At 58.1% G+C, this 19361-nt stretch overlaps 1 protein-coding gene across 2 annotated transcripts in view; it reads left to right on the forward strand.

The window, feature by feature from the left end:
• Positions 1-1699: 1699 nt before the first annotated feature.
• The window catches only part of RIPOR3 (RIPOR family member 3), a 73508-nt gene continuing 55846 nt past the window's right edge, over positions 1700-19361 (forward strand). For both annotated transcript variants that reach the window (XM_012766168.3, XM_020281962.2), the window contains exon 1: positions 1700-1850. In XM_012766168.3, coding sequence (XP_012621622.3) covers positions 1848-1850 — 3 coding nt within the window. In that variant the 5' untranslated portion in view covers positions 1700-1847. The remainder of the gene's footprint in view (positions 1851-19361) is intronic.

Below are 19361 nucleotides of genomic sequence, written 5' to 3' on the forward strand. Positions count from 1 at the left end.
TTCTGGGCTCACCACTAAGAAATGCTGTGTATTTCAGACCTGGCCTATTGTAGAATTCTTTGAGTTAGTCCAAGGAGGCAAATGGTTGGGGTGCGATTTCCTCCCCTTAGGGGGTGCAGTGTCTCTGAAGAAGGAAGCTGGTTGGGACAGAAGTAATAGACTGATTTTCATCGTTAGAAATGAAGTGATTATAGGCAAGAGCGCCACCCCAGACCCTTCTCCCCGAGGTTACGACGCAGCGTGTTTTATGTGGTGTCTGATCTCATACGTGTAAGGGCGGGGTGTTACACAATCGGGATATACAGGATGTCTCATTCTGATCCCTGTTCACTCAGCACCATGTCTTGGAGACCCCTGTCTGTTGTTACACACAGATACAGCACTTTGTAAACTGCAGCCTGGTGCACCACTGTGCCGCCCTGTCACGTTTTATTCAACGGGATATGCAAGTGACGTCCCGTGGTTTCCTGTGACAGACGGTTCCCAGCAAGCGCCTCTGTGTCCCCCTGTGCACACGCACGAGCCGTGTGCCGGCTGGCGGGAGAGGCTCGTTCCTGGCGTTCAGAGGCCTCCCGGTCACCCTTCAGAGCGCGAGTGCTTTGCTGGGGAGCGCTGTTGTTTCAGCTCCCGCTCTCTGGGGCTGAGTGTTCCTGGCTGCTTTTCCAGGGAGGAAGGAAGCGAAGGGGAGGGAGAGAGGAATTCGTCTCTAGGTGCCACAGGCCCTGGACGTGCTGCAGGGCCCTGGCCTCCCCTCCTGGCCTCCCCTCCTCCGGAGGCAGTAAATGAGTGCTTTGTTCCTGGGTCCATCCCTGAACAGAAACAGAAAGCTGAGATGTGGCCCGTTGACAAAAGGAGCCGCTCACTCACCAAGCCTGGACCCCACCCCTTGCCTTGGAGACACCATTAAGTTTGTAGGAACTGCACGCAGGCACAGATGCAACAGGGTGTGGGGTGAGGGCCAGCCCCAAACCCTGACATAATTAGGTTGTAAAAACGGAAAAGAAAAAATAGCAAAGGAGCCCTACGGTTCACCATAGCAAGGAGAAGGGCCAAGCGAGTTCACAGCCCGGCGGCGGGAGGCGCAGGGAGGAGAGGGGGCTTGGGGAAAGCCAGGGCCGGGGAGGGGCGTGCAACGCCAGAGCCCGACAGAGGAAGAGGGGCTGGGTGGGGGGAGGGGAGAGAGGGGGCAGAGGGGAGTGAGGGCGAGGAAGGTGGCAAGGTAAGAAGAGCGAGGAGAGCCTGGAGGAGGAGGTGGCCCGTCCTGCCTGTTAGTGATTAGCACAGGGCCCTGCGCAGCAGCGGAGTAAACAGAAACTTCCAGGCGTCCCACCACCCCCCTCCGAGGCGAAGTGGGACTCAGATGCTCTGTGATTAATCGCGGAAGATTCAGGACACGACCACAAACGCCGTGCGGACTTGAAATTAGCTGCGTCTCCCAGTCCCGTGCCAAAATGGGAGTGCGGGGAGGGACGGCGGGGGCGGGGGCCCCGCCCGCCGGGGGCCAGCATGGAGCCCTTCCCGGCGGGGCTCGGCGACGCTGACGGGCAATCGGCTGCGTGCAGAGCGGCGGGCAGCATCGGGGGCGGCGGGGGCTTCCTGGAACCCGCGCGCCCTGGCCGCCTGCGCCCTGGCGCGGTCAGATAAGAGCGGGCTGCGCTATCGGCGCCGCGCAGCCCGGGAGCGGGACGGGGCGCAGGGCCCCAGAGGCGACCTTCTCCGCGCGCAGGCCGGCGCCCCGCGTCCGGATGGGTTGTGCTGAGCCCTAGCTCGGTGCCGGGCGCAGGGGCGGCGCGAGACGGGCGACGCAGCTGCCAGGAGGACGGCGTGACGGGACCCTGGACCGCTGGATGGTGAGTGAGAAGTGACAGCCGGTGTGCTCCCTGGTGCCGCCTGCGCGCCGCGGACGCACTCTGGAGGGGGCTGGGCGCTTCCTCGCATCCCACCTGGAGCTCCCCAGGCAGGAGCGGCCGCCCCTGCAGGCCTCGCTGTGTGGCCTTTGCCAAGTTCTTCTCCCTCCCTGGGCCTCTATTTGTCCGTCTCTAAAATGGAGCGGTTGAACTGGTGGTCTTTAAGAGACTCTTGCTATGACAGCTGTTTTATTTCTTGTGCATGTGCCCCGTGCCCGGCACTGTGCCGGCATTTTTGAAGCACTAGCTCAGGGAGTCCCCACAACACCCCCCCTGCCCCCCCGTGGGGTGGGAATTATTGTCCTCATCGTACACCCAGGAAACAGGAGTCTCAGAGAAGCGAAGTGACTTGCCCAAGGTCACACAGCCATCAGCGGCAGAGATGGCAGACCCAGGTCTTTCTGACTTTAATTTGGCTAAACTCTCCTGTCCACCTCGGCCGTCTGGATTCTGTATTCCATGGCTCTGCAATTATCCATCCCAGGACTCGGGGTGAAGGGGAAGACAGTGTGGAGGGAGCCTTACCTACAGGAGCGAGGCAGGGGCTGGGCAGAGAAGCGACAGGCCGACACCCGACAGGCATCCTTCAACCCTCCAGTGGACGGCTCAGGCCCAGGGCGAGGGCACGTGCCCTGGGATGGGGCCGGGGCTCCAGGCTTGGGTGACGAGTGCCCGATGCAGTTTCCTAGATGTGCTGCCTTGGGCGGGGGCTCCTGGGGCATGGGAGAAGAGGGTTTGCATGTCAGGGTGGAGAGTGCTGGGTGCAGGGAGAGTGGCACATGCCTCGACCAGGTTTTGCTCCAATTTTATGTTGCCTTTTCAAAAATCTGTTTCGAATCATTCTGGGCGCGCAACTCCTCTGGATGAAACAGAATTGTGAAACTCCTATGGTGCTTTCCACATGCCTTCCCCGAGGGAATCGCATATTGGCATCACTGCAGGCTATTTGCATATGCATCCCTGCAGCTGTGGCTGGCAGCAGCCAGAGATAAGATGCGGATACAGTCGGCCAGTGCCTCCCCTGCACCGGCACAGAGCAGGAGGATGCAGGAAGCAGGGCAAGGCCATAGCAGGTGGGAAATCCCTAGGGCGCCGGGCATCGGGCCAGAGGTAAAGGGCCCAGCACCCAGAGGTGGCCTCCTCTCTTCTCTTCCTTTGGAAAATTCCATTGCGGAGCAGCTCTGTACTTTTCTTTCAGGGACTGGCTCAGCACCCACCCCTACAACCCCCACTCCCACCCCGTTTTGGGGACAAGTCGAGACCTGAGTTGTGGTCCCAGGTAAACCCGGACAGCCGGTCACCCTATCCAGTTGCACCCTGGCTTTTCTTTGTGACCTTTCGCTAGTCATTTCCCTTCTCTCGGCCTCGGTTTCCTCATCTAGAAAACAAAGGAGTTATTTTAGAACCTCTCCAAAATCTCTCTGCAACTCTGGTTTTGTGACTCTGGTTGAAGAGCACTTAAGCTGTGACCTGGGTGCGGGGTCTGAGGGTCAGACACCCGTCTAGCGAGGAGGAGAAGCCGCCACCGCTTCCCCAGGGCGGTCGGGCAAGGCGCCGGGCAGGCTAGAGTGAGGGTGGGCTTGGGGAAGGACTGACGGCCTGGAGTGCCACCATTAGGGATGTGAGTGGTGACAAGCCCGCGGCCATGCAGCTTCTGAGACGCCCAGTGAGCTGTTGAAAGCACAGTGTGGCCTTCAGTCCAGCGTCCGTGGTGCGTGACTCCCAGACGCCTGCCTGCCGGGGGCAGGGTCCTCACCTGCTCCTTGTTGGAACCTCGGCCCCCCCCCCGGGGTCCCCGGTTCTTTCTGGGAGCTCCAAAGGGCTATGTCACATGTGCTGACGAACTGGTTTCCTGTCCTATTTGTCTTTCCTCTCACCCCTAAGGCTGCCTGGAGAAGCTTCCCTGCCCAGCTGAGCTCACCAGCGTGCCTGGTGCCGTCTCGGGAAACCCCCAAATTTCCCACTTCAGTGCCAGAGACACTATGGGTTCTGGGTAGTTGTGAAGAGAGGGCCTTCCTTCCTGGCTTGGTGACAATCTTTGCTGTGTGGCCCCCACGCAGGGGTGTGCTGGAGCCAGCTTGCATAGCTTGAAAAAACCGATTGTCACGTTTTTAGGAAACTGGTGAATTGGTTGCTAAACACGGCCACTATTAAAAATTGAATTGTATCAATTTACAATTAAATAAGTTATATTAAAAACAAAGGTGACAAGTACTCATCCCTTACCCTTTTTTAAACCACATTTTGCTATTACCTGTCCTCCTGAGGTTACCTGCACCTGCTGTACTAATATCTGTATGGTGCAAATGTTACACAATCTTTCTACTCCATTTGCAGTGGTTTTAACCTGGTGGCTGGAAAGCAGCTGTGGTGGGAATATTTACACTATGGAAATTGGCAACCAGGACAGCTCAGGGCTTGATGTATTGTTTTGTTGATTGTCTAGATGTGAGAAAGAGAGGGAGGAAAAATTAAAGATGCTGATTAAGCAGAAACACGTGCTAGCTCTACAGCTGTTAGATTGCGTCTAGTGCCAAAAGTTGAGGAAGTTGCTTGCTTCATTGACGAGCAAATAAAGCTCTGACATGCTCCTTATTGTCTCACTTTTGCTGTGCTTTCTAAGGTAAAGGAAAATATCAAACACTCTCTCTAAAGAACTACACTTCTTCATTGATCGTAACCAGAGGTTGATTATAGATACAAGAATTGGAGGCAAAAGTCAACAAAAATGTTATGTTTAAATGAATTGATTATATTTACAAAAAAAGAATATTGCAAATTTTATTTATATTGTGAATTGTGTGCTGCATATCCTTTACATCAATACAATTTATAATAAACCTAAGTCTATATGCGTGTGTGTGTATGGATGATGTGTGTGTATATATGTGTGTGTGCCTGTATGCCTGCACATGCACATACTTCCCTGGAGAGCTGATTGCTAAACCTCTACCCACATACCACTGGCCTTACAGCATTTATGTTTGTGCCTAGGGTTTCAAAAATCCTGTCATGGGCCAGGCATGGTGGCTCATGTCTAAAATTCCAGTAATTTAGGAAGCTAATACAGGAGGATGGTTTGAGGCCAGGGGTTCGAGACCAGCCTGGGCAACATAGCAGAATCCTATCTCTCCAAAAATAAAAAAGCTAGCCAGGCGCAGTGTTGCCCACCTATAGTTCTAGCTACTCAGGAGGCTGAGGCAGGAGGATCACTTGAGTCCAGGTATTTGAGGCTATAGTGAGCTATGATCAGACCACTGCATTCTAGCCTGGGTGACTGGCTAGACAGCAAGACTGTCTCAAAAAAAAAAAAAAAAAAAGCCCACCATGGATAGCCCTCAGCCCTCACTCTAAGGGATTCAGACCCAGGCACAGAGCCTTGGACACAACCCCCTTTTCGACTTCCTCCTCTTGCTTAAAACCAACCAGCAGCCAAGTGGCTGCAAGGCTCGGTGGGGTAGAGGCATTGTCTGCTCCATGGCGTTTGGCCCCGGCTCCCTGGTGACCGTGGCCCTGGGACACGCTCCCCGTCGGTCCTCCGCCTCTGCGTTCTCGGGGCGTTTCTGGAGTCCCTGGTAATCCGCCCTGCCGCGGCCTCGCGCCCGCCACCTTCCCCTTCACGTGCAGGAGCGACGACGGGCTCATAGAAACGGCATCTTGGAACGCGCCAAAGCAGCGGCTGAGCCAAACCTGGAGGGAAGTTTAGACAACGTTTTATTTTTAGAAACTGCAGGAGCCAGGTGGGCCCTTTCCAGTCCCCCCAAGCCGGCCAGCACGCGGGGAAAATCTTCCTCACCCCCAAGTTCCGCCTCTCGTGCAGGCGAGGCCAAGGAAGAGGCCCAGGTGGGGGCGCTGGCCCGGGAAGCGCAGCCGGGCGGGAAGGGGCGGCGTGTAGAGAGCCACAGATGCGCGCGGGAGCCAGGGCAGTCCCCGCTTGGGTCCCGGGTCCCGGCGGCCGCGCTCTCAGCCTGGGCAAGCCCTGGAAACAGCCCGGTCTGATCCCTCAGACCGTTCGTTTGCTCCTGTTCGTATTTTTCTTCGTTACGTGATTTTAACTGTCAAAAACGGGGTCGTTCTATACATTTTCTTCCGCATCTTCCTTCTTTCACTTGACGCCGTGTCCGGGTGTTTTTCCAGGTCAGCCCGAGAAGACCTAAAACCTCCCCGTTCGACGCCCCGTGACGGGAGTCCTGGAAGGCTGGGGGTGGGGGGTTGGCTTTGATGGCCACGCTCGGCTCTGCGACAGGTCGAACTTTCGTGGCCCTCAAACACTCGAGAAGCGCTCAGCAGCTCCCACTTTTCAGTAAAGAGGAAATTCTATTGTCTCCCCCAGCGATATGCTTCTAGAAGCTTCTCATCACCTCCGCCGCCTCCACACTTGCCCAAGCAGCCATCGTCTCCCTTTAGATTGCTGTGTGCTTGCCTCCTCACTGGTGACTCTGTACCTTCTCTGTTCAGGACACCGTCCTCCCCCCAGCCCTGGTCCAGCTTGCCCAGAGTACAGGGCACGGTCCTCACCATGCCCACAGGGCCCTGCAGGGTCTGGGCCTCTCTAACCTCATGTCTTCTGTCCCCACCCCCCAGACCCTGGCACATTTGCTCTCAAGGATGCCAGGCACAGGCTACCTCAGGACCTTTGCACGTGCTTTGCCCTCTGCCTGGGACACTCATTCTCCTGATATCAATTGGTTCAAGCCTCTGTATCGTCCAGGCCTTTACACAATATCATCTTCTCAGTGGGGCCTTCCTGACCCTCCGTTTAAAATTACACCCACCCCCTGATCTCCCCTGCCCCTTTTCCAGTTAGGTTTTCTCTTTAACAAGTCTCATCATCTAACATACACATATTTTTCTTTTCCTAAATGTCCCTTAGTAGAATGTGAGTTTCCTGAAGGTAGGGATTTATTTTAATTTCTGCCTGTTTTGTTCGGTGCTGAAGCCCACAGTAGGCCCTCCACAAATACTTGTCAGTACACAGTAGGCATCAGCAAGGGTTTCTTGGAGCACTTGTTTTGCTGTGCTGCCAGGAGTCTGTGGCAGCCAGGCTCTTTGGGGAGGGTCTTGAGTCGGGCTGACCAGGAACCGCGAGCAGCGCGCTACATTTGCTTTAGGAACTCCTTATGTCACGGCCTGTGCTAACTCCCAAAGCAGCCGTTCGTTTGGGTGACAAAGAGGCCCTGGAACTGCACCAGCCAGTCAGAGCCGGGACAGGAGTCGCTCGCTGCCCAGGCCTTCCAGGAACCTCCGCACCACCCCCCTGGGTGTCACCTCAAGGCTCTGAGGCAGCCAGCAGAGGAACAAAGGGTGACCGCCCAGCTCGCAGCACCTGGTTCCTGCGGCCGTCAGGGTCTGTCCAGGTGGGCGCCGAGCCCCTCTTTCCCGCCTGAGCCCGGACAGGCCCGGAGCCGGGCGGGCTGCAGGACCCGAGTTCTGCAGCGGCCGGGCAGCTGCTCCCGCGTTGCCCCTTGAGTGGACGGGCCGGGTGCCGCTGGGCTCCGTGTGGCACCGAGGGACAAGAGACAGCGTGCCCAGCATCGCCTTGCAAACTGACATGGGGGGACGGCAGGGGAGGGGGGTCCCCGAGGGTGGAGGCATGGGGAGGGGCCTGCGTGTTCCCTCTGGACACGCCAGCGACAACCCGCCAGGGACCAGACAGCCTGACGCCCAGCTGATAGCTAAGAGAATCGCCTACGGCCTTTCACTCACCTGCCTAGGGGTCCCCATTAAATCTCTGCCCCCAAAATTGGGGTCCAGAGAGCTTTCCTTTTAAAAATGGACCTGCAACCAGTGGAATTGAACGAGTCATAATCCCACATAATCGCACAGGAAGAGTCACCTGTGTGCCCACCTGCCCCCCCTCTAGCGGGCCATAAAGTGACAAACACCTGTGAACCACTGCCCAGCCGAGAATTGGAACTCTGATGATAGTTTAGTTACTGTTGATATCTTGAATTTTATGTTTATCCTTCCCTTGCTTTTCTAAAACTTGTGGCAAACAACATACAATTTCTCAATTTAGCAATTTTCCGGTGCACGATTGAGCAGCATTAAGTACATGGACAATGTTGTGCAGCCATCAGCACCACACATTTCCAGAATGTTTTCATCATCCCAATTTCCCCTGCTTAAAAGAATAGTTTGATCACTTACCATATATATGCCAAAAGAATACATTGACTTCTACTTATGTTTGAACTTTACAAAAAGATTTGTGTGTCTTCTGACTTATATTTCATAAAGCATTTTGTCACTAAAATTCATCAATATGTTTGCATATGGCTTGTAGTTTGTTCATTTTTCCCTGCTGTGTGCTATTCCACGGTCTATCAGAATTGATTGTTTCTATCTGTGGGCATTCAAATTGTTTCCATGTGTCTGTTTTGTTTGCTACTTATATATATATATATTTTTTTTTTTTTTCTTTTTTGAGACAGTCTTGCTCTGTTGCCCTGGGTAGAGCGTAGTGGTGTCATTATAGCTTACCACAATCACAACAAACTCCTGGGCTCAAGCGATCCTCCTGCCTCAGCCTCCCCAGTAGCTGAGACTATAGGCACATGCCATAGTGCCTGGCAAATTTTTCTATTTTTAGTAGAGATTGGGTCTTGTTCTTGCTCAGGCTGGTCTCGAACTCCCGAAATCAAGTGAGCCTCCCACCTCAGCCTCACCAGAGTGCTAGGATTAGAGGGTGAGCCACCGTGGCGCCGGCCAGGTTTGCTATCATAAACACTACGGCTTTGAGTGTCCTTGCACCTGCCCTAGAGCACGCATGCAGCAGTGAGTCTCAGGTGTGGACCCAGGCGCAGACTTGCTGGCTCACATGGGCTATGAGGCAATATGCAGAATTATTTTCCAATGGCTCGTTCACACGCCACCCCCCACCACGTGGCATCTGTCGGATGTCTCCCTTTTTGCTGCTCGGACGTGTGGAATTTCCGCTTGGTCTTGGCCACCGTCAGGGACAGACCTGCTGCCATTAAGCGTGTGCTTCCAGGTCTGGGAACGTCCAAGAGCCTTGCTCCGGCGGCGTGCTCGTGACGTCCCGCATCTTTGTGGTACAGCCGCTCCTGGAGGGGACCCGAGCCTGACAGCTGTGCCCTAGGAAGGAACACGTGGGGCGGGGGTTGAAGACCCGAGAGCGTCAACCGTCCCTTCCCACACCTGCCTTTGTTTAGGCTGATGCTCGCCACGTGTGGCCAACCGTGGCGGGCCGGGGCGAGTCCTCGCTCCTCGGCAGGCCCTGCTCTACGCACCGTACCCGCCCGCTGCTGCGTCCTCTACCCCTCAGATCCTGCACACGGAGGTGCACCTGCGGGCCCTGCTTCACAGACATAGAAACCGAGGAACAGAGAGGCTATGTCACTTGCCAGACATCACACAGGTAGTAGACGGCAGCACTGGGTTTGAATCCCACTATTCCGTTTCCTCCAGAGTTGATGCTGCCTCTTGGCGGGTCTGAGCAGTTAAGCCCGACCAACTCCTCAGCCCTTCGGACTTGGATTCAAATCCTGGACCCCCCGCCAGGCTGCTGTGTGAGCACCCACTGGAACGTGCTCATGGGCTTAAGCCTGTCGGGCGCATCCCCGGAGCGGAGGGTGTTAGTTCCGCTCAAGCCAGTGTCTGCACACCAGAGTGTGGGGACCCCAAAGCCCAAGGCCGTTCCCAGGAAGAGGACGGGCGGCGGGAAAGCCAAGGCCCCTCCGGGCAGGCTGGGCGGGTTGGGCCACCGCCCTTCCTGACCCTCTTGCTGCCGACCAGGTGGAGTGGTGACCGGCACAGCCACCCTCTGGCCCAGTCGGGCCGAGACTGCCGGCCGCGCACGGGTGGCTGCACACGACATGTCTGGAATACCTATTCGAAGGGCAAGTCCCTGGGATAAAGCATGTTTATGTTTTCTGGGGGGAGAAAATTCCATTTCTGTTGCCAATTAGTTCCGCTTGAGAACAGCTTTTCTCAGCGCCGACGTGCTGGCCGCCCAGCCCCCAGTTCTGTTGATTAGCTCAAAGCGGGGGAAACAGTGATGTTCCTTTTCCTTCCTCCACCCCCAGCCACGAAACCCGGCTGTTAGCGATGAAAGGGGCCCTGCGATCGTCTAGTCGTCCTTGTCATGACTCCAGGGAAGGCTATAAAAGCGGTCGGTGGGCTGGGCCGTGATGGACTGCGGGGAAGTCGGCTGCCGCGGCGCCTGAGTGATCCGGGTGTCGCCGATGCAGGCTCCGGCTGAGCCTGTCCTGATGGCACCTGCTCGCCCGGCCGGGGAGGGCTGGGTGCTGACGGCCGCTGCGGCTTCCCTTCTCTCCCGGGTCCCAGGAAGCTCCTGCAGAGGGACCCGTGGCCAAGCGGAGAAGCGGGGCGACTGGGTCCAGGCGTGGCTCTGGCGTCCGTGGCCTTGCGCCCAACCCCAGCTCTGCCGCTATTAGCCATGGACCGTGGACCAGGGACTTCACCTCTTAGTGCCTCAGTTTGCTCATTTTAAAGGAATGATATTGTTCCCTTCTAGGAGTGACGTAAGGATTAAGTGAGTTCATACCTGCGGAGCCCTTGACAGAAGGCGGACTACGTGCAGAGTCGTTCATAAACGCCGCTTGTGTTGTTATTCCTGGCTCTCCCGCCCTTCCTCCGTTGACACTTAAGTCGTCCGTGGTGGTGCCAGCGTGTCTTATTCTGGTCCCCTGTTGCTGGACGTGAGGTCGGTTCCCATCTTCTGTGATCACACTAGGCTTTGTTGACTAGCCCGTGGCTTGGCGGGCCAGCCTCTCCACCCTAAAGTACGTGGACCCCGAGGTAACCTTGGCCCTGGCCATTCCTTCCTGGGGCTGCAGAGTGAGGAGGGATGTGGGGGCACGTGGCCAGCTGGGGCCTGGCAGGCAGAGGGCCCGGGGGTGCCTTGGGAGGTGGCGTGGGGGCCTGGCAGGCAGAGGGCCCGGGGGTGACTTGGGAGGTGGGGGACCCTCCCTGAGCTGGGCGGGACAGACACCTCCTGAGTCCCATAGGCGAGAGGTGCCGCAGGGTGAGTTTCGGGGGGTTGGGAGGACCATCCACACCCCGGCTCCTGGCAGATGCCCTCGTGGTGGTCTGGAGAGGGGAAGTCTGAGCCCTGCAGGCTCTTCCCCTCCTTTGCGACCTCCTCCTCTATGAAGCGCCCCCAAATCTCCGCTCCAGCACCCTCTGCTGTATCTGACACGGGCTTAGCGCCGTGGGATCTGGCTCCCTTTGTCAGGGGCAAAACCTATGACGATCGAGGACTTGAGGTGTGGAGTCAGGACGGCCGATTTGGGTCGGACTCCCCGTGCCTCTACCCACGTGACCCCGAACCTCAAGTCTTGTCTGAAAAGCGGGACAGTGATAATGTTAATAATGGTGGTGACAACTTCACAGGACGGTCTGGTGGGGGCTCAGAGGCATCCTGCACGTGGGCTGCGGGGCCTTGAGTCTGGCACAGGAAATGCAAGCCCGTGTTAGAGATGTCCCCGCTAGGGAGTGTCCGTGCCACACGTACCTGCAGGCAACGGCGGCGTCTGAGTTGGAAGCCACGTCTAAAGGGAGTGAGCCTGACTCCGTGGCCCCGGCTAATCATGCTCCGTCTGAATCGAGGTTTCTCTCGACAGTGAGGATGCTAATGAAACATAACCCACGGGTTCGTTGTGCAAATTAAATGAGGCAAAGCACATATTGCTTTGGGTCTAGCAAGTCCTCGGTACGTGGTGGTACTGTTGCTATTATCAACTGTGCGTGTTAACGGTTGTAAGTGTCCTCCCAGAGGCCGGCGCAGGGGTGCAGAGGTGCTTGGTGAATACGAGAGGGTTGACTGACGGGGCTGGGTGTGCTTGCTCTGAAGTAGGGTCTGGAGGGGCACTGAGGGAGGGGTCCGTCTCCCCCTTGGGGAGAATGAAGGGGGACCTGCCGTGACCTTGCTGCGGTTTTGCAGTCGGCTACCGGTTAACTCTACGAGACAAGACGACGGGCCAGGCACGATGTCCCCACTTTGCAGGTAAGAAAGCCAAGACCCAGAGCAGGGAGAGGCTCAGCCCACCGCCCATGGCAAGTACGTGACACAGCCCGGACCAGACCCACTTCCCCTGACCCTCAGCCCCACGCAGGAAGCAGCCCGCGGGGCCAAGATAGTGTCCCTCTGGCCAGAGCCCTTGCACATTTCTAACATATTTGCCTCTTGGGACAAAGGGTGAAGAAACTCGGATGAACTGTTCTTGTTTCCTGGTGGAAAAACACTGCTGACCCGGGAGAGGAATCTTTGCTGCTGTGAGGTTTTGCTGTGTTCTCCTGCCTCCCCCACCCCACCGCCTCGTAGCAGCGGCTATAGAAACCCCGCAACGGTAAATCCAGGAATGACTTCAGGGCTTGCTGGAGCATCTCTGACGGGCCAGAGGGCTCCCTGCACCTCTGGTGCTGGCCTTGCTTCTCCCGCCCTGCGTCTCCCGCCCTGCCTGCCGATGGCCCCCACCTGAGTCCGCGAACACGGTGAGCAGCGGTTCCCTGGGAGGCTGCTGCCTTCCGGCTCTGTGCGGGCTGTTCCCCGCCCTGCGATTGTCTCAGGGCCACTCCAAGCGCTCACGTTGACAAGTCAGGTGCGGGCTGTTCCCCGCCCTGTGATTGTCTCAGGGCCACTACAAGCGCTCACGTTGACAAGCCAGCCGAGTGTGGTCTGGTCACCAGCATGCCCCTCGGCTTTGGGGTCAGACGAACCTGAGTTTGTGTGGCCTTGGACACACCTGTCTGAACCTCTGTCTCCTCAACTGCAAGATGTGAGTGAAGACAGCGTATCGTGGTGAGGACCGGCCGGGAAATGGCTCCGGCCCTGGTACACGAGCCAGCCCTGACAGTGGGCTTTCGGCCAGACAGACCCCGCTCAAAGCATGCTCCAGCTACGGCCCCTTCACTTCTGAGTCTCGCTCCCTCCCTCCATAAAGAGGCATCACGGTGACAATAGCAGAGGCTCTTAGCTTGTCGTGAGAGTGTAAGTGAATCCACACGTGCGGTACATTTGCAAGAGCACCTGGTACCTGGTCACCACCTGTACCTGTTTCCTGCAGCTGCTGTCACGAAGTACCACAAGCTGGGTGGCTTAAAGCGACGGGAATGTGCTCTCTCAGGGTTCTGGAGGCTAGAGGTCTGAAATCGGGGTGTCAGCAGGGCTGTGCTCCCCCTGCAGACTGTAAGGTGGGTCCTCCCCAGCCTCTCCTTGTTCCGGTGGGGGCCGGGAGTGCGAGGCTCGTTGGTCCTTGGAGCTGCATCATCAAAGGCTGCTCTGTTGTCACGTGGCCTCCTGTGCGGCCCCTCATCATCTCCTAGGGACACCGGCAATTGGATTTAGGGCCCCTCCTAATCCAGTGGGACCACGTCTTAACTAGTGACATCTGCAAAGACCCGATTTCCAAATTAAGTCACATTCCGAGTCTCTGGGTAGACGCTGATTTGGAGCTGACACTGCTCAGTGTGCTCCCCCACCTACTAAGCATTAGCTATTGCACCGTTCCTCTTGCCACGGTGTGTGCTCGGCACGCGGGCGTCCTGGACACTTCTCTGAGCCGCTTTCATTCCGTCTCCCACGTGACGCTCTCGGGACCCTGGCAAGAGGGCACTGGGATGATCTCTGTCGGAGGGCCAGGAGGCGACCCGACTTGCTCAGGGTCACGGGGCCGGCCAATGGCAAAGCCGGGGTTAAGATTTCCTCTCCGACTCCAAATCTGGCAAGGTCTCGCCTGATCTGCAAGGTTCCAGCTTGGTCCCCAGAGCTCCGAGCCGGCTGTACTTCCTGTCCCGGGATCCCAGGCACCCGAGACTCTTTCCTGGCCCGCTCCTGCCTGCACACCCGTCTCCCCCAGAGAGTCCACGGAAAGAGGGGGCAAGGACTCCCGTCCTCGTAACGGCCAGCCGGGGCTCCGCTCCTGCTCCGGGCCGCGCGTGCCCGGCTCCCCCGCGGGTGCAGAGCCGCGTGAGCCCGCGAGGGAGAGCGCGCCAGAGGCGTGTGCTTCGTCCTGACATCTGGTAACGTTCCGGGAGTCCTGACTTGGGGCTACAAGCTGAAAAGTGGTCCATTAAGGTGAGATTTATTCATCATGGAGACAGTGCCATTAAATAAATGCTCGGAATGATTCACTCCATCGGGTCAGGGAGCCCTGACTTCCCGGCGGGGCGGAGCTGGCAGGAGGACGCTGCTTCTCCGACAGCGAGGACAGTGGAGGCTTGGCGAGGCCCGACCGAGACGGACGACGCGCTGCAGACGCTGCACGGCCGGCTTCGTGGACACGCCTGCGTCTTGCACGTGGCAGTTACTGGCTGTGGCCGACGGGGGATGGGTGCATCGGGCCTCTCGGAGCCGTGAGCTCGGGTGGGGAAGGAAGGAGGCCGAGGCCCTGGACGGGAGCCGCTGCTGGCTGTAGCAGCAAGCCCGGGTCCTCGGGCCTGCCCAAGGACGGAGCCAGGCTGCCGGGTTCAAATCCTGCCTCCCCACTGACCAGCGGGCCTTGGAGAGCCCCTGTCTAGAGCAGGGACTGTAACGGGGCCCGCCTCGGAGGGTCTGCGGGTGTTCCATGAGCGGACGGGTCGTGGCGTGTCTCGTGTTAACCGCTGTTGTCGTGGCGGCAACGGTGTCTAGAGAAGGATGCGTGCGGGCCAGAGTGCAGGGAGGCCGGCGTGTGTGGAGGCCGGCGTGTGCGGAGGCCGGCGTGCGGGGAGGCCGGTGTGCAGGGAGGCCAGCGTGCAGGGAGGCCAGCGTGCAGACAGGAGGACCCGTCACCCTCCAGCGGTGCGGTGAGGGCCAGGCTCCTGCCCTCTCCTGGCTCCCGCCACGCGGTGGGCGGGGCAGCGGGGAGACATCCACCGGTCGGGCCTCAGCACACGCAGGGCTGGGGCAGCCCCCATACTGGCAGCGCGAGGGTTACCCCCAAACATCCACCCTCTACCATGGCCTGATGAGCAGGCCCCAGCCTGTAGATAGGGTCTGTCTTCACAGTCCTGCTAGGGGAGAGGGAGGACAAGTGACGGCCGCACAGCCCCTCTGGGCCCCTGCCACCAGCCCCCGAGGGGATGGAAGACGCAGCCAGGCCTGGGGTGGGGGCAGGGACGGTGCCAGGTCTGTAGCCGGCCTCTGGTTCGGAGGCTGATAGCTCGCAGTTCCCACTCAGGTTGGGGGCCCCGCGGGCTGGAGTGGGGGCTCTGGGTGTGATGTTTGTTGAGGCTCCCAGAACCGTGACCTGCTCCCAGGTGGGCGGTCTGTTCCCCTGGCTTGGAGTCTGGCATCTGGATGAGGTGAGGCTGGAGCCTCACCCTCCCTTTGTCCCTGCTGCCCCCAGGACTGGCCGCCGAGGGGGCCGGGCCGGGCCGTGGGGCTCGGGCCAGCTGGCCGTGGTTCTCCCACGAGGACCGGTTTCCTGGGCTGTCATGCTGTGGCCACTGGTTTGTCTGTCTCCACAGCGCCAAGCCCAGCCAGCCTTTGGGCAACAGCAGCCCCGAGGGGAGCATGATCCGGGAGGCAGGGATGGCAGAGCCCGGTGGGGGTGGCCGAGGGCGGGCAGAGGATGCTGGCCCCTGCAGTGCCCGGCTCTCGCCCGGCCTCTGCTGGCCCCTGGCCAGAGGCAGCTCTGAGTGCCAGTGCGGTGCAGCCCCAGGAGGAAGCGGCTGGGGTAAAGTGAGGACAGAGGTAGGGCTGCACCCCAGGGAGAGGACAGCTGGACTCTTGGCCTTGTCAGGGCTGCTCGGAGGGGTCCTTCAGAGCCCTATCCCACTGCCACTCCTCGGCTTTGTTTCCTGATCCTGTGATCCTCTCCTTGCTCCAGCCAGTGGTCCCATCCGTCCATCCATCCATCCATCCATCCATCCATCCATCCGTCCGTCCGTCCGTCCGTCCGTCCATCCATCCATCCATCCATCCACCCACCCACCCATCCATCCATCCATCCACCCACCCATCCATTCATTCATTTCCTTGGTCCGCACAATGCGCCTATAAGGTGGGATGGGCTAATGTGATGCCCATTTTTCGATGAGGGGACACACGTAAAGGTTAAGAAATGGGTCCAGGAGCTCAGAGCCAATGAGGGCTGTATCAGTTACCTGTTGGCTGTGTAACAAATGACCCCAAAACTTAGTGGCTTAAAACAGTTCGTGTTGTCTCTTGGGTTATGTGGGTCAGGGATCCAGGCGTGGCTTAGCCGGGGCCTTCAGAGCCCAGCCTCTGACTTCCGGGGTCTCACCGGGCTGCAACCCGGGTGTCGGGCGGGCTGCCGTCATCCCAAGCTTCACCTGGGGCGGGGTCCACGTCCAAGCTCTCTCAGCGACCCTGAGCAGGACTGGCTCCTTGCCGGCTGTTGGGCGGAGGGCTCAGCTCCTCACTGGCTGTTGGCTGCTCTCAGTTCTTTGCCATGTGGGCTGTCTCCAGTGTCTCCAGCACGGCAGCCCGCCGCGTCACAGTGAGTGAGCCAAGGAGCGCTGAGCGTGCGCGCGCGGGTGCGTGTGAGCAAGAGAGCCAGGCGTGGGGCAGTCACTGTCGTTTATGACCTAGTCTTGGAGGTGACACCCGACACTTTTGCCATATTCTGATCATTGGAAGTGCCCGCCGCACCCACGCTGGGAGGTGGGCTTGCTGTGGCCGTGTTGGGAGCTGCCGCCGCAAGGTCAAGCCAGGGTTTGAACCCGCTCGGATCTGACTTCAAACCCGGTCCTCTCGAGGAAGCCGAGAAAAGAGGCTTGTTCCTCCTGCCCAGCCCCGGAGACGGGCCGCTGTGCACCCCGCGCAGAGCTCGCCCCTCCCGTGGGCGCGTGCTGAGCACGGGCGGCGCCCGCCCACGGAGGGCCGTGTTGTTCTTCCCAGCTCCCAAGCTGGCACCGAGGCCTACGGGGGTCCCAGGAGGTGTGGGCTGATGAGGCTCCTTGGAGACCCTCCCGCCGCGTCTGACGCCCAGGTTCGCTGCTTGTCCCTGTGGCATTTTGGCTGGAACCTGTGCTCTGGGCCTGGGGCCCTGCCTGCTGGACTTGTCTCCACGTTGGCTCAGAGCCCCTCCTCTCCTCTGCCTCTGACCCCTGCGGGGCTGTCCACCCCAGCCCGTTCTGTGGGTCGCTCTACCTGCCAGGGTGTCCCCTACCCAAGCAGGGACGTGTCAAAGCCCCATCCTGGCCATGGAGGCTCCAGTGTAGCCGGGGAAGGAGGAACATCAACCTGCTGACCTCCACGTGCCCCGTCGCAGGCCGGTGGGGGTGGTCTCGGCGCACCTGCCCCCAGAGGGTCAGCGCAGAGTGGCAGCTTCTAAGTCTCCTGCCTCGTGGCAAAGTCCACACCGATTGTCAGGAGCTGAACGTGGCTGTGGTCCTCTCCTCTGTTCCTTCTGTCCAAACCCAAACGCTCCCAGGCCTGAGAGGGGGAGGGCTGTTCACCCAGAAAGGCAAAGGAAAGTTGGGCAATATTTTTCGAGCTGTTACCTGTTACTGAAGTCTTCACACACGTAATTAGTCACAGTGGTAGTGGATGTGCTGCAGGGGAGCCTGAGCAGTGACGAGTGTGTGACAACAGTGACCCGCCACAGCCCAGGGGAGCTGGGAGGTTGTTTTGAACCAGGGTTGGGTCAGGGGGCCCAGAGGAAGAGTGGGCTGCGTAAAGAGGGGTACATAGGGGTGCATGTGAGTGTATACCATGTGTGTATGTGTGTATATGTGCATGTGAATGTATGCCACGTGTGTGCATGTGAGTGTATGTACGTGTGCATGTGAATTTGTGCCACACGTGTGCGTGTGAGCATGTGCCATGTGTGCATGTGTGAGCGTGCATGTGTACATGTGCTATGTGTGCATGTGTGAGCGTGCATGTGTACATGTGCTATGTGTGCATGTGTGAGCGTGCATGTGTATGTGTGCCATGTGTGCATGTGTGAGCATGTGTGCACGTGTGCATGTGAGCACGTGCCATGTGTGCATGTGTGAGCGTGCATGTGTACGTGTGGCATGTGTGCATGTGTGAGTGTGCATGTGTACGTGTGCCATGTGTGCATGTGTGAGCGTGCATGTGTACGTGTGCCATGTGTGCATGTGTGAGCGTGCATGTGTACGTGTGCCATGTGTGCATGTGTGAGCGTGCATGTGTACGTGTGCCATGTGTGCATGTGTGAGTGTGCATGTGTACGTGTGCCATGTGTGCATGTGTGAGCGTGCACGTGTGCATGTGCCATGTGTGCATGTGTGAGCGTGCATGTGTACATGTGCCATGTGTGAGCATGTGTGCATGTGCCACGTGTGCATGTGTGAGCGTGCATGTGTACATGTGCCATGTGTGCATGTGTGAGCATGTGTGCATGTGCCATGTGTGCATGTGTGAGCGTGCATGTGAGCACGTGCCATGTGTGCATGTGTGAGTGTGCATGTGTGCATGTGGCATGTGTGCATGTGTGAGCGTGCATGTGATCACGTGCCATGTGTGCATATGTGTGCATGTGTGCATGTGCCATGTGTGCATGTGTGAGCATGCATGTGTACATGTGCCATGTGTGCATGTGTGAGCGTGCATGTGAGCACGTGCTATGTGTGCATGTGTGAGCATGTGTGCATGTGTGCATGTGTGAGCGTGCATGTGTGCATGTGCCATGTGTGCATTGTGAGCGTGCATGTGTACATGTGCCATGTGTGCATGTGTGAGCGTGCATGTGAGCACATGCCATGTGTGCATGTGTGAGCGTGCATGTGTACATGTGCCATGTGTGCATGTGTGAGCGTGCATGTGTACATGTGGCATGTGTGCATGTGTGAGCGTGCATGTGTATGTGTGGCATGTGTGCATGTGTGAGCGTGCATGTGTACGTGTGGCATGTGTGCATGTGTGAGCGTGCATGTGTACATGTGCCATGTGTGCATGTGTGAGCATGTGTGCATGTGTGCATGTGCCATGTGTGCATGTGTGAGCGTGCATGTGTACATGTGCCATGTGTGCATGTGTGAGCATGTGTGCATGTGTGCATGTGCCATGTGTGCATGTGTGAGCGTGCATGTGTACATGTGCCATGTGTGCATGTGTGAGCATGCATGTGAGCACGTGCCATGTGTGCATGTGTGAGCATGTGTGCATGTGTGCATGTGGCATGTGTGCATGTGTGAGCATGCATGTGTACATGTGCCATGTGTGCATGTGTGAGCATGTGTGCATGTGTGCATGTGGCATGTGTGCATGTGTGAGCGTGCATGTGTACATGTGCCATGTGTGCCTGTGTGAGCGTGCATGTGAGCACGTGCCATGTGTGCATGTGTGTGCATGTGTGCATGTGCCATGTGTGCATGTGTGAGCATGTGTGCATGTGTACATGTGCCATGTGTGCATGTGTGAGTGTGCATGTGTACATGTGCCATGTGTGCATGTGTGAGCGTGCATGTGAGCACGTGCCGTGTGTGCATGTGTGAGCATGTGTGCATGTGTGCATGTGGCATGTGTGCATGTGTGAGCGTGCATGTGTGCAT

The sequence above is a fragment of the Microcebus murinus genome, chromosome 16 (assembly GCF_040939455.1).
Source record: "Microcebus murinus isolate Inina chromosome 16, M.murinus_Inina_mat1.0, whole genome shotgun sequence".
In the NCBI taxonomy this organism is placed as follows: domain Eukaryota; kingdom Metazoa; phylum Chordata; class Mammalia; order Primates; family Cheirogaleidae; genus Microcebus; species Microcebus murinus.